Here is a 13768-nt window from a genome sequence, read left to right on the forward strand (position 1 = left end):
GTTGAGGCTGCCCGTGATTGGTGGAGAACCTATGAGTATGAACTGGAGGACCGTGGTAGAGAACCTACTACATGGGAAGAGATGAAGCAAGAACTATACGACAAGTACTTGCCACGTAATTTCAGAGCTCGTATACAAGACCAACTGAACTCTCTTCGTTAGGGAAATATGACTGTGGTGGAGTATATGAATAAGTTTGATGTACTTTATTCTTGCACAGGCATTAGGAAGAATGAGAGGCAATTACTTTCTCAGTTTCGACTGGGATTACGAGCTGAAATAAATAGAAGAATTGGTGTTGCTGATGTGTATACAGTGAGAGATTGCTTTGATAAGGCTCTTCGAGCAGAGGAACTTTTAGCACAGTCAGGTAGAAGGTTTAGTTACCAAGCTAGGGAGATTAAGAAGAAAATTTCAGCCACTAAACCTAACACTTCAACACCCCCAAGAGCCACAACTCCTCTATGTGAAGTGAAGATACCTCTATACAAACCAAAAGAACTTGAAGTCAAGGTTCACATTGAAGAGATGGTTCTTGAAACTTAAAAAATAGAAGGTCAAGAGACAAAAGATTCCATAGAAGAGTTCTGCCTTGAAGAGAGCATAGTAGACAAGACTGAAGCCGTGGACAATGTAGTGGTTGAAAGCACTCCACAACAAGTCTTTGAGATTCATGATGAAAAGGAAGAGTTTGTTCCAATCCTTGATAAGAAGGTTACCAACATTGGCGACTCTTTGCACACGACATTCACAGTTGGTATTGATTCAGAGGTTGAGCATATAGAGTTTGTTATGCCATCATGGTTCTTTGAAGAGAAAGCTCCACACCTTAAAGACTACCTTCCAAAAGTCTACAAGCAACCAGAATTTTGTTTGGGAATGTTTAAAGTTGCTACGCACATGTTGTTTCCTCCTTATCACTGCAAAATTCGAGGATGAATTTTTTCAAGATGGGGAGAGTTGATGCAGATTAATTACCAAAATAGGCTTGTTTTATTAGGAATAAGCCTAGGGTTGGGTTCCATACATGTTAGGCCTTTGATCCCATGTGTTTTGAGTGTAATAGACCATTTTTATGGGTCTAAAAGGGGGGCTCTAAGATTGAATACGGGATTACTAGTTAGTTTCCATTTTCATTAGTTTCCTTTTTAGTTGGGCTTGGTTTGTTAGTTTCCTTTTTCAGCTAGTTTCTAATTTCAGTTAGTTTCTAATTTCAGTTTTTAGTAACTATTGTATTGGGAGAATATTTGGTTTCCTTTTTGAGGAACCTTCTATTTTGTAATTCCCTCCCCCATTAACATTATAAATAAAGAATAGGAGGCTCCTAAAAGCCTAGAATGATTTTGATAAAAAAATAATGGTTGTTGCTATTGTCTTCTTCATGAAGAGTTGTCTTGTGTTTGATCAAGGCTGAAGGAATTGGTGTTTGATCCAATTGACTCTTTGCGGCGTGAATTCCAAGAGGTCTCTTCAACTATTATTTATTTCTTTTCAAAGTTAATTGCAAGGTTCTTCAAACCAGGTAAGGGATCTGAATTGCTTTTGATTTCTGGTTCTGGAAATCTTAAGTTTCTCTCCTGCTGCCCCTATATTGTTCTGAAGATCCAGCCAGCCGATGGCCCTCCCCTTTTGATTGATTGTTGGGTTTATTAAGAGGGAGGTTTGACCTTAATTTGGGACCAATCGGACTATGGGTTTGTCTGATCTGAGGTGTTAAATACTTCTAGCCGACTGTGTTTCTACCCAGATTTCAGATCTGGTTTGACTTACCTGCTCTTGTGGTATTTGTTTCTGATTGTGGCTTTTCTAGTACTTTATACCTGCTGCTGGTTAGTCTATTTGTTTGGTGTAATCTTTATTTCGGAAATTCCAAATTCTGGTTTACAAAGACTGTTTGACTCTTACTTCTGGATTGTTGTTTGCTGCCTAATTTTGGGTGATTATTGGTTGTTCTCTAGTTTATAAAATCCTGCAGTCTTGGGTCTGGTTTGGTTGTCAAATCAATTCCTATATTACATGATCAGATATAGATTCGCAAAGTTGAACCTTGAGAGGTGATCGACAGCCATCTTAGCATCCTTGATGTCTTCATAGACAACAAAGGAGTGCCCCTGGTGTCCTTGTTGGTACCAATGCGAATCTGACGAATCACACCATATTTATTGAAGATATCACACATCTCTTTGCTTGAGATGTTGAAGGGGAGGTTTCTAACATAGGGAACTCTGTTCACTTTGGGTGGCAGACTTGCTGCTATACTCCTCGGATCTCAAACTCCCAGCAGAAATGGATGAGTCGATCACAGGCTTCTTAGAGGAAGAAGAAGAAGACTACATGCAGGGATTGTACTATCTGTATCAGGTTTCAGTCTCAACAGCACGATGTTTTGTGGGAAAATGCAGAATTGGATAAAATCGCATTCCATAATGGACCGCGTTCTCTAACACATTGAAGGCCCAAGAATGGGAACGGATACCAAATACTGTTTTTATCACCTCAAAACGTGTTCTAGACCTAGAATGCATTCCAAACACAACCTAAATCTGTCTTTCTATCTAGTTACTCATATTCAAATACGGGCGCATGCATACACTATGTTAGTGCTTCTATCAAGCTCAAAGAAGTAAGCCATTCTAATCCTAATGCATGTAGGAAACTCAATTGTCAAGTGTTAAGATTGTTGAAAAAATTGTAATGAGCAATATAGTTGGGTATTAGTAATGTATACCACTTGGAGGCATTTTCGGCATTGCTATTCTTCTTTCAAAGGCTTAATGAGTTCTTGAATTTTTTTTTTTTTTTAAAAATTATTTCCATATTTTTCTTACATTTGTTTCTTCTTCACTCTTAATTTATTTTATTTTAATCAGAAAAAAACTAGATATTTTCATCGAATAATACGATGAGAGTTACAATGGCGCACGGCCGCACGTATCCAAAACCCCCCAGCTGAAACTGTATGATCTGTACAAGTAGATAAAACTGTACAGAAAATGTCATAGGACTCAAACATGTCATTCCTTTTGCATAGAGTCCCAGCTGGGAGCAAAGCCATTCCCATCTACCCCAATGTGACAATTTTATCATCTTTTTCTTTCGGAACTGTATTGTTGAACTGATGAAGCATATCACCTGTCCTTTTTTGCTTTTTTGTTTGTTTGTTTGTTTGGTGGGCCCCACCTCTTGTCTCTCATGGCTCATATGTGTGATAGGAAGGTGAAGGGTTTTGTGGTATAGAAAAACAAAGTGTTCTTCCTCTCTTCTTCTTTTCCACTAGTATCTCTTGCTGCCCAACCTTGGTGTTGGAGGGTTCTTTCCAACTGTTCTTTTCGCAGAAGGTTTGCAAGTGGTTTGGTGGTTGTAGAGAAGATTGAAGATTGGGGTTTTGAAAGTGGGTCTTCACCGGTTTGTTGAGGTAACACTATAAGTCTATAAAAACCCAAATCTTGTACTACGTTGGTTCTAAATTGTGGATTCTTGCTGCCCTCCCCGTGGATGTAGCCCATAGTGGTGAACCATGTAATTCCTTGTTTTTAATTTCCTTTTGCATCATTATGGTTGTGATTTTATATTTATTTTTCTACCTTATTTGCACGAAATCTTGGATCTTTTCCATGTGTTTTCTGGTGGTGGATTGTACTGATTGGTGTCTAGGTGGGGTTTTTGGCCGCTGCAAGTATTATGTACATGAATTTTTGCAATTATACTTATTCTGAAATGTTTTGTGTTCTATAAGGAAAAGAAATGGATATGACTAATATTTAAATCATCTCATTGCCTTCGACAGGGGAACTGCAATGACAATAAAGAAGATGTTGGAGACATCTATTCCTGGGATTGATGTTATTCTTGCAAATCATCCCCCAACCCTTCCAAAACGCCTACTTAGTAAAGTTGTGCCAGTCGTTCAAGTAGGAGTTGTTGGGATTGTAGTGGCTGGTGAACAGATTTTCCCTAGGCTGGGTTTTATGACACCACCTCCTTGGTACTTCTCCTTGCGTGCAAATAGATTTGGAACCTTTGCATCCACTTGGCTTCTTGGCAATTTTGTGCAGAACTTTTTGCAGAGCTCCGGGGCTTTTGAAGTTTACTGCAATGGTGAATTGGTAAGACCCTTTTGATTTATTTTCTATGCTTTCTAAAATGTCATGATCAAATAGCCAACAGAGTTATGATGGGCTGAGCCGCTGAGCCAGCCAATTGGCATTGGATCAGCACACATCTTGGGATAGTTGTTGAATGGTTGACACCAGCCCGTACACTGGATAGTGTAGGCTGATTACAGGGTGTAGGACTGTAATCAGGCTCTAGGTACCATGCTCTTTTTTGGGGGTGGGGTATAGATTAAGAGCTATGGTTCTAATCATCATGTTTTATAGCGTTTCCTTGAATGAAGTTTAAATTTCACAGCAAAGGTGAAACCAATTTAATTTCCCAGTAAATCTGTCTTGCAAAAATCTATTTTTCTTTTTTTTTTTTTTTTTTGGGGAGGGGGGCGGGGGGTGGGCGGGGGTGGGGGGGGGTTTGTGTGCTACCAATTGAGCTAGTCAAGGGATTTTTCCCAGGAGAAACAGATGTCTGGATAGGACTTTAACAAAACCTGCATGCTGTTATTTGGCTGCAAGTTTTGTGCCTTGATTAGGTTGGAGGGATACTGTAACTTAGCATAAGCATAACACCAAATAGGAGATGAACAAATCAATCCAACTGAACAGAGTTGGACAAAACAGAAAATGTCGATGGCATTGAATGTAAAATCTACTCAGTGTAATCATTGGCTAACCATCCAAGGGAGGTCTTCTTTATATGTGGTGATGTTGCTGGACCTGTAACTGCAGAATTTTGGTTTTGTTCCAAAGGAGGATGGTGGAGAATTCTCAAACCATGGCTGTGGTGCGTCATTTGATGACATATTCTGGCATTTAGAAAAACACAAAACTTAATCTACAAGTTTTTTGTTAACTTTATGAGTATTTCTAAATACTTCTCAACACACTGTGCCATAAGTAAAACCAGATGTTTAAATGTAAATGTGGACTTGTAGTGAGTATATGTGTGCTTTGTCTATGATTCTTGTTAATTCATTATTCCCTCAATATTGTTCTCCCCTCGCTGGTCATTGTAGGTTTTCTCAAAACTGAAGGAGCAGAGGTTCCCAAGTGAATTTGAGTTGAGGGAGCTTGTCGACCAGAAACTGGGGAATTCAAGAATTGTGGATGTTGGATCTGCCTGGTCCCAGTAGTGAACTTGGGGAAATAAAATTCTTACGACAAAAGTTAGTGTGGCATGGCATGTTCCAGAGCCAAAATCTTACTTTTGTTGGTAAATTTTCTATATGAATCAGATTTCCAATTGAGTGTATAAAAAACTTGAAGAACAGGTTGCCTAATGCCTCAAAGGTTTATTTCACCTCATATTCTCTGATCTTGTAGTAGTTCTATGTAGTCGAGGCCTTGAGGGTGAAAGTAGAGGCATGTGTGGACATTGGCTAAACATACCTAACTGGTTCCATTGATATTAAAACACGAGTTTTTTTTTTTTGGATTTAATTCTGACTTGTATTTGTTATATGTTATATCACAGTTGGAGGAGAATTTATCAGAAAAAGATATAATTTGTATCAGAGAGAGAGAGAAAAAAAAAAAAAAAAAAAAAAAAAAAAAAAAAAAGGAAAAAAGAGAAAAGAAACAAAACGGTATTAGGAAGGTCATGGGTTGGATACTTGTGGAAGATGAAAATCAAAGTAAATCATAGAAGATATATTTGAAACTTTTATTCTTAAAATCATAATACTTACACCATCAAAACCAGGGCTTTTAGGTGCGGCTTTTCCTAATACCAAAAGTAGTTTATTGCAAATTCATCCAATATAAATCACTGTGATGGGGTCTGGGGGGATTTGGATCCTCTCCGGCCTGGCGGGGTGCTGGAGAGGGACCAGTGAGGATAGAGACACACAAAACAGGGGAGGGAGAGAGAGAATCCTCACCAGGCTGGAGAGGATCTAAATGTTGGGGGGGGGGGTCCAGTTGTATCCACCACCTCACAAAATTTTGTGGCTCTCCTGAGTCCTTAGAAGGGGTTAGATTCTGCAACTAAAGCTCCTGAACCCATTTTGATACTATCCAACCAACTCCTTTGTCCACTTTGAACCTCTGAAAACCAAACATGGTCGCTGCTACAGCTGCAGCTGCTACTGCTACTCTGCATCAACTGTTCCACTCATCAACACGCTGCACATCAAACGTGAGATCGTCTTCCCAATTGCCTTGGTATAATTCATGCAGCATGCTTTTGTTCAGTAGAGACAGAGATCACTGCAACCAGTTCTGTAAATTGAATGGTGAAATTTCGGGACACCACCGGATTCTGGGTGTGGTTTGCAAGGCGGCGTCCGAGGAAGGCAACATTGTGGAAGCCGACAAGGATGGTGTCTCTCTTGGGACAATGATATTGCCCATGGAAACTGATATTCCCAGATTCGAAACTCTGCTCTTCCAGGTACAACTAGTAATTGCACATTTTGTTACTCAGACAGTGACTTGGTTCAGAAGATTGACATAGTTCTTCCAATCGATCTTTGTGACAGTGGGCGAACAGTCTCTGCCAGGGAGCTAATCTTCCCCTTCCGGTGCCATTGAAGGTTGGTTATTGGTTTTCTAATCTCTTGTTAGTACGAACACACCACTAAACTTCTTCCAAACTGCGATAGATAATGGAAGTATCGGTCATAATAGAACCCAATTCATTCGTTACCATATCAAAATTTCAAATATTGAAATCAAGGATTCTAAAACTAAACTGAAAATTCGGAACCAGAGACCAGAATTGATTCTCCATCTCTAGTCCTCCTCAGTCTCGTTTAATTAAATTTTTTACAGATAAGTAGTGTTTTATGCGAGGTAGCCCCAGACCAGATCCAAGAAACAGCAGGAGATTGGGCAAGTCGGCAAAGGATAGCTTCTCCATTTTGTATCAGTGTTTTGAGTTTCTAACCCTTAATCCTTTGGCTCCATTTGGTCCAGCATAAAATGATTGTAATATAGATTATGGGTTGCCAAATCAAAATTTCTTAGGCTGTGTTTAGTAGTCAAGAATAAAAAAGAAAAGAAAAGAGTACGAAATTTATACTTTTTCCTTAATTTAATAAATTCTCATTGTGCTTGGCATGTTATGAACAAGAGAAAGATTCTTTTTTGAATTTCCAAATTCATCTTGAGAATGGTGAACTTTTATTTCTCTAAAAAAAAAAAAAAAAACCTTTTCTTTTCTTTTCTTCTAATGGTATCCAAACATACACACGCACACACACACATATATATATATATATATATATATATTTTACTATTTCATTTCATTTCTTCTCTTTTCTAAATGTTTTTTTTTTCTCTTGGCTACCAAACACAGCCTAATCGTGAATTTTTTTCTCATTCTCTTTAGGGTATTCAAACTAACCATTAGATGGGGTTGGGGTTACCTATTTATGCCACTAAGACAGTACCTCCAAAGAAATACAACAGTTGAAAAGAAGAATATTCCTCATAAAGTGACAGTAAGTACTATTCAATCAAAACTTAATGAAGAAAATAGCAGTAGAATATACATCTAAATCACTAGTCTTCATATACCCTACCTAACTCAATAAAGGAGAAAGAAGATAAGAGAGCAGAATATGCATGGATGAGAGGTTGATTGCTAAAAATCAATATATATATATATATATATATTTTATAGGAAAAGGCCGGGCACATTGACGGTATAGTGCAAGTTAGTGTCCGTTGTCTCTCTCACTCCCCTTTGAAATGATTCTCTGACCTTTCCTGTATCCCTCTCCCACATTTTATTATTTCATATCATATTTTAGTGCAATTTATATTTACATTCAAGCAGTTATATTATATAATTATAGTTAATCAGACTAATTATCTTAGGAGGCGGGTCTATATAGAAAGAGAGTGGCCCTCAGCTGGGCGATTGTTGGATGCGTAAGGGGGTGTTTGGTTGGGTAAATCTTTGGGATGACATTCTTTAGAATGATAATTCTTAATTTTTGGAGTTGTTTGGTTTTACTAGGATGAACCTCATAAGTGAGCATCCTACTTCCCATGAATGACCATATTACAAAGGATGTGTTTCAAATATGAGTTTATCTTAACACTTAAACTCAGATTTGAGCAACCTTTTTACCACCTAGTAGCAAAGGAGAAAGCGGAAAAACGTTCTTTATGGAAGCCAATATCTCAACCCGTGAGAAACATGTACTAACCTCAAGGCAACCAAATGATTTTTTAGAAAGAAACATAATTCAGAAGAATGTCTATCAAAATATTAACATTCATATCCGATACATACACCATTTGATTTACCGAACCAAACACCTCCTAAAAGCTTCCCAACTTGTAAATTTGACACAGACCCGAACCTTGGTAGTATGACCTTTTTCTCTTTATTGTTTGAATCAATCGATCTCTCCGGGAGTGTACAATGTATGAGAGAGAGAGAGAGAGAGAGAGAGAGAGAGAGAGAGAGAGAGAGAGAGAGAGAGAGAGAGAGAGAGAGAGAGGGGCAATGCCTGAAGCACTAGTGAAGCGATGTCTGGTTCACTCCGCAACTGCCCATTGTTGTTGGCATCCCACCCTGCCAAGCCAAAACAGGCAGTGGTGGTACAATATCTCTCCCTGATTGGAGATGTGGAGGACGTGGAATGCTCTGGATCTCCCACAGTAGGGACCTCCTTTAGGTATGGGGACAAAAATAACTATCAAAGAGCCTTATGGAATAAACAATTGACAATGATCCATACACGTCTCTTGGATCATGGCCAACACATATATTGCTGTACAAATGCTGAACTCTATCTTCTTAAATCTCATTCCAATTAATACATAACGTGACAACTCTATGAACATACGTATGCCCAATATTGTCCTTGGTCGTGGACACTTTAAGATATAACCTTGTGACGATACATCACACATAAAATGATAATGCAAATATTAACTTTATTTAACATACTTAATAGGTTTTTAATGGACAAACATATTCAACAATGATCCTTTGCTCATGTCGTTTTCTTACTAATGTTTATGTAATGTCTTTAAAAACCATAAGGTGTAATGTCCCAATTTGGCATGGTCATTAATATCCATATTTTGTTCACCACTTTTTATACAAGACCATGCCAGTTACAATGGTAGATTAATTTCTAATTCCTTATTTAAAATTATTTATTTCCATAAACAATGAAAATAAATCAACATTTTGTACATCCTCAAAAAAAGTTGCAACCTCTTTTATGATCAGGCCAAATTGTTCTTGAATATATCTTGCATTATATTTTTGTGCCAGTCCTTACTTATACTATGGTTTTGAGTGTTTTTTGGATTTATATACTATGGTTTTGAGAGTTTCATGATTTTAATTGAACAGGTGGATAAAATCGAAGGTGGAGCTAGATTAGGATTCATCACAATTGGAGATGGAGAGACTCAAGTTTTGGTATATATTGATTGCATAGTTTTTCCAGCAACTGAAGGGTCTGGTCCAATTTTCCGAGCCATAAGAAAAGGACCATTAAAAGACAAGTCACCTCCTGGCGAGCCAAGAATCATGAGAAGTCTTTTGGAAGCCCTAAAAAAGTCAGTTCAAATTGCTAGAGTTTAAGCTTCAAAAACACATGTATTCTATTTGAATGCATTTAAACTTAGTCATAATATGGCTAGCAGCAAATTTTACCTTTCTATGCAATGTATATATAGAATGATCTAATAAACCAATGTTAAATGTTCAATTGTTATAAGAAAATCCGGTCCTTACTTTATTTGTTGTAATATTTGTTAGAACGAAATTTCCCTTGACCCTGTGGTGAAGTTCACCGCTCAATCGATCCTAGGGTGTTTATACACCCTATGTGGCTTAAGGATTTTCCGAAAATGCCCATGATACTACCCCCTCACTTTGGCTTAAGGGTGTCAATTCCAGACCCGCATCGGTAGGCCGATCGATCTGGACATGTTTATGGCCTGACCTAGATCGGACCGATGAATAAACGTGTCAGGCTCGACACGTTTATAAATAGGTAGTACATGATGCAACCACATAGCTCGACGGGCGGCCGACCGACCTGACACATTTACAAACCCGACCTAGCCCGACCCCTTTAATACTATTTGTATTTTTTTTTCTTTAATACCATTTGTATTTAGTGTTGAGGCTATGTGATATGTATAGATGAGATGGTGGTGGTTGTTATCTGAACATTCATCTTTTTCAGGCATAGTTTAATTGATTTGAACTTGCCAAACTTGGGTTGTGTAGGCATAGTTTAATTGATTTGAGGTCCGCGGGTTAAAGACCAAGTACCTTTGTAACTTTGCAGCTTTGCCCGTCTTTGGCTTAACTCATTTTAAGAATGAGATCTTCCTTTGCTATGCCGATCTTTGCCTTATTTTATTGGTATTCCTCTTCAAGCACAATTAAGAGACCAATTTTAAAGAGGGTTCATTTAAATCTGTTTAAAGTTAAATAGGTTTGTAGCCCTGTTGAGGCCCAATTAGAGCCCAAGATCGACCGACCCAATTATCAACCGTACCATGCCTTCCCTTTCTAAGCCCGTATAGCTAAATGGGTGTTCACGGTGCAGCCCTAAAAATTGACCAAACTTGACTAGGTCCGATCGAGATTGGCTCGGCCCAACTGCTTGACACCCCTACTCTGGCCCTGCAGTGAATAGACACCATGGGCACATGGTAACTCTGTCCATATTTATTGACATTGGGTATATTTTATAATAAAAGGGATAATGAGTACAATTTTTAAAATAAAATGGGATTCTTTTAAAAATATAATATGCCTAAGACGCTAGACTTTCTTCACATCCCTTTTGCCTCTTTCTTTTAGGTTCCCCAATTGTTTGAAGATCCCCTACCTTAATTCTTATTTCAAAAATAGATTATTTGGTATCGTACTCCGTAAAGGTAGAAGCTATGAATAAGAGATGATTTGAGAGTTTCTATGAGACCTAATTAAATTATCAATAGGCTCTTCATGAACATTAACTTAGTCTATAGCTAAAAAACCCTACTTTCCTATGATTACACGGTTCATTCGGATATGAAATCCAATCCTAAAGGTAATGATGAAATTATATTGTTAGGACTTTGGTACATGAATAGTAATTATTTTACTGAATATGGCCTTTTCAAGCAAATTCAAAACTTACCAGCCTATTAATTGAGATAAGTTGTGTTGAGGTGGGGAGTCATGTTTTTATCTTATTTCTTCATAGATTATTATTATTATTATTATTATTATTATTATTATTATTATTATTATTATTATTATTATTATTTTGGAGGGGGTCGTTTCCTTGTATCTATTTCTTTATATATTATTTGTTTAGGTAATCGAGTTAAACTTTTTTCTTAATTTAGATGGAGTATTAAATATGGTGAAAGTTTTCAATTGCACTGGAAGGTTCACCATATCATTTTAGGGTTCACAAATCCTATAGGGTTTTCGTATATTCCTCAAAATATCCTCCCGATACCCACTTGAGTGCATGTGAAGCCCCATTATCAAGAAATTCCCCTTCACCGCAACTCAAGAAAAACACAGTCTATTAAATATTATATAACTAGTAAAAGTTTACTTAATGTAACATTTGATATTATGCGTATAGAAAGTGCTTTTATATGCTATATTAGGTGTTCGAGTTTTCCCTACCTTTCTAGCTCAAATTGAAAGGTTTTAGCAAACCATTGATATGAGCTCGTTGGAAGGGGAGGGCTCTCCACCTATAAATAGGTTGTTGGCTTCCCTTGAGAAGATAAGCCTGTGGAACAAAAAAACTTCTCTTTATTCTTTAGTTCTATCTTCTTAATTTTGAGTTATGTAGTTCTATATTTCATTTTCTTTTGAATTGGGCATATCAAGTTATTCAAAAAAACCTCAAATATTTTGAGTGGTTAGCAAATAAGGTGGTTGCTGAATTATAGTGAAATATTTTTGAGAACATTATTTGCATCTTCAAAGAATTGAAGGGTATACCACTAAGGATAGCCTGCTAATTATACCACTAAGGATAGTCGGCTAACATTTTCAATTGGTATGTCTTTTGATGACTTTCATATTTTAGGTTTATGTACGCTTCCAAGTTCTTAAGCATATGGTTTGGCATTGGTATTAATCACCGTTGATATTACAATGGTAATATTAATATCGTGATATCAATACGGAAGATTCACCAAAAAAGGGTGGGGGGAGAACTTGCTAATCTGGTGTTGTCTATATCCAAACACAGGCGGACACGAAAAGACCACACTGCCTCTCCACCCCTTGCAGTTTCTTTGATACCATATTTATTTAGTATACGTATAGATTGTGGTCAATATTAACATGTACCAGAGTTATAATAGCAATGACTAAAACCATAAACAGTTTCGTTATAAGACTCCCGACTAGGCAAGCATCACCACTCAACAATAAAGAAGGAAAAAAGGTCAGCAATTAAAGGAAAAAAGAAGCTTGCTAGTATAGTGCCGGAAAGCCCAGACTGAGCAAGACGCAAAAATATCACATTACCCCATGTTGTGCCTTGAAGATGTTCCCGCATGTCCTCCCACTGGCTGGCTGAGGTTTACTATGCTAGATTGGTTAGGTTCTAACATCCATAATTAAAAGGGGAAAAAGATTGAGTCTCGCTACACTCTCATAAAGAGTCATTTTCCCCTTTTGAAAAATAGAAAAAAAAAAAAAAAAAACCCTCACTGATTGCATGGCCCCAATGCCTAGACATAGTGGCATGCAAAAATATCGCCCTACAAATTAAATAGGGAGAATATCTTTTATCCTGGAGTATAGGGGTTATGCCCAGACACAAGGCTGACGAAAAAGACCCTGCCAGTCTGGTGTTGCATATACTCAAACACAGGAGGACGCGAAAAGACCACGCTGCCCCCACCCCTTGCGATTTCTTTGATACCATATTTATTTAGTATTCGTATAGATTGTGGTCAATATCAACATGTAATGGAGGTATAATAGTGATCACTAAAACCATAAACAATTCCGTCATAAGACTCCTGACTAAGCAAGTACCACCACTCAACAATCAAGAAGGAAAAGAGGTAACAATTAAAGGAAAAAAGAAGCCTATTAGTATAGTGCAAGAAAGCCCAGATTGAGCAAGATGCAAAAATACCACGCTACCCCATGTTGTGCCTTGAATATGTTCCTGTATATCCTCTCATTGGCTCATGTGTTTGAGATTTACTATGCCAGACTGGCTAGGTTCTAGCATCCATAATTAAAAAGGGAAAAGATTGAGTCTCACCACACTCTTATAAATAGTCATTTTCCTCTTTTGAAAAATAGAATAAAGGAAAAAAGAAAAAATTCCCTGATTGCATGGCCCTAATGCCTAGACACAATGGCATGCAAGGTTATCACCCCACAAATAAAATAGGGAGAATATCTTTTATTCCTAAGTATAGGGGCTGTGCCCAGACACAACACTGACGAAAAGACCCTGCGAGTCTGGTGTTGCCTATACCCAAATACAAGGGGATGCGAAAAGACCATGTTGCCCCCCCACCCCTTGCGATTTCTTTGATACCATAATTATTTAATATTCGTATAGATTGTGATCAATATCAACATGTATTAGAGGTATAATAGTGATATCTAAAACCATAAACAATTCTATCATAAGACTCTCAACTAGGCAAGCATCACCACTCAACAATCAAGAAGGAAAAGAGGTAAACAA

At 37.6% G+C, this 13768-nt stretch overlaps 2 protein-coding genes across 3 annotated transcripts; both read left to right on the plus strand.

The window, feature by feature from the left end:
• Positions 1 to 3766: 3766 nt before the first annotated feature.
• Positions 3767 to 5549, plus strand: LOC122083138 (selT-like protein). The gene is made up of 2 exons (XM_042650839.1): positions 3767 to 4106; positions 5126 to 5549. The coding sequence occupies exons 1-2, from the start codon at positions 3798 to 3800 to the stop codon at positions 5240 to 5242; spliced, it is 426 nt and encodes a 141-aa protein (XP_042506773.1). The 5' UTR covers positions 3767 to 3797; the 3' UTR covers positions 5243 to 5549.
• A 479-nt stretch (positions 5550 to 6028) lies between these two features.
• LOC122083137 lies at positions 6029 to 9820 on the plus strand. Of its 2 annotated transcripts, none has more exons than XM_042650838.1 (3): positions 6029 to 6501; positions 6590 to 6643; positions 6882 to 7175. In XM_042650838.1, exons 1-3 carry the CDS (start codon positions 6169 to 6171, stop codon positions 6993 to 6995), a joined length of 501 nt encoding a protein of 166 aa, XP_042506772.1. In that variant the 5' UTR covers positions 6029 to 6168; the 3' UTR covers positions 6996 to 7175. The 2 variants fall into 2 exon arrangements, with proteins under 2 accessions (XP_042506772.1, XP_042506771.1); XM_042650837.1 differs by lacking the exon at positions 6882 to 7175 and adding an exon at positions 9430 to 9820 and having other exon boundaries at positions 6031 to 6501.
• Positions 9821 to 13768: the final 3948 nt, after the last annotated feature.

This window comes from Macadamia integrifolia, chromosome 7 (assembly GCF_013358625.1).
Source record: "Macadamia integrifolia cultivar HAES 741 chromosome 7, SCU_Mint_v3, whole genome shotgun sequence".
Lineage (NCBI taxonomy): Eukaryota > Viridiplantae > Streptophyta > Magnoliopsida > Proteales > Proteaceae > Macadamia > Macadamia integrifolia.

Bases quoted from the DNA above. Each gene is read 5' to 3' on its own strand.
- LOC122083138 (XM_042650839.1), top strand. From the start codon at position 3,798: ATGACAATAAAGAAGATGTTGGAGACATCTATTCCTGGGATTGATGTT. The intron at 4,107-5,125 runs GTAAGACCCTTT...TGGTCATTGTAG, and splicing joins TTTACTGCAATGGTGAATTG to GTTTTCTCAAAACTGAAGGA.
- LOC122083137 (XM_042650837.1), top strand. From the start codon at position 6,169: ATGGTCGCTGCTACAGCTGCAGCTGCTACTGCTACTCTGCATCAACTG. The intron at 6,502-6,589 runs GTACAACTAGTA...TCTTTGTGACAG, and splicing joins TCGAAACTCTGCTCTTCCAG to TGGGCGAACAGTCTCTGCCA. The intron at 6,644-9,429 runs GTTGGTTATTGG...TTAATTGAACAG, and splicing joins CCCTTCCGGTGCCATTGAAG to GTGGATAAAATCGAAGGTGG.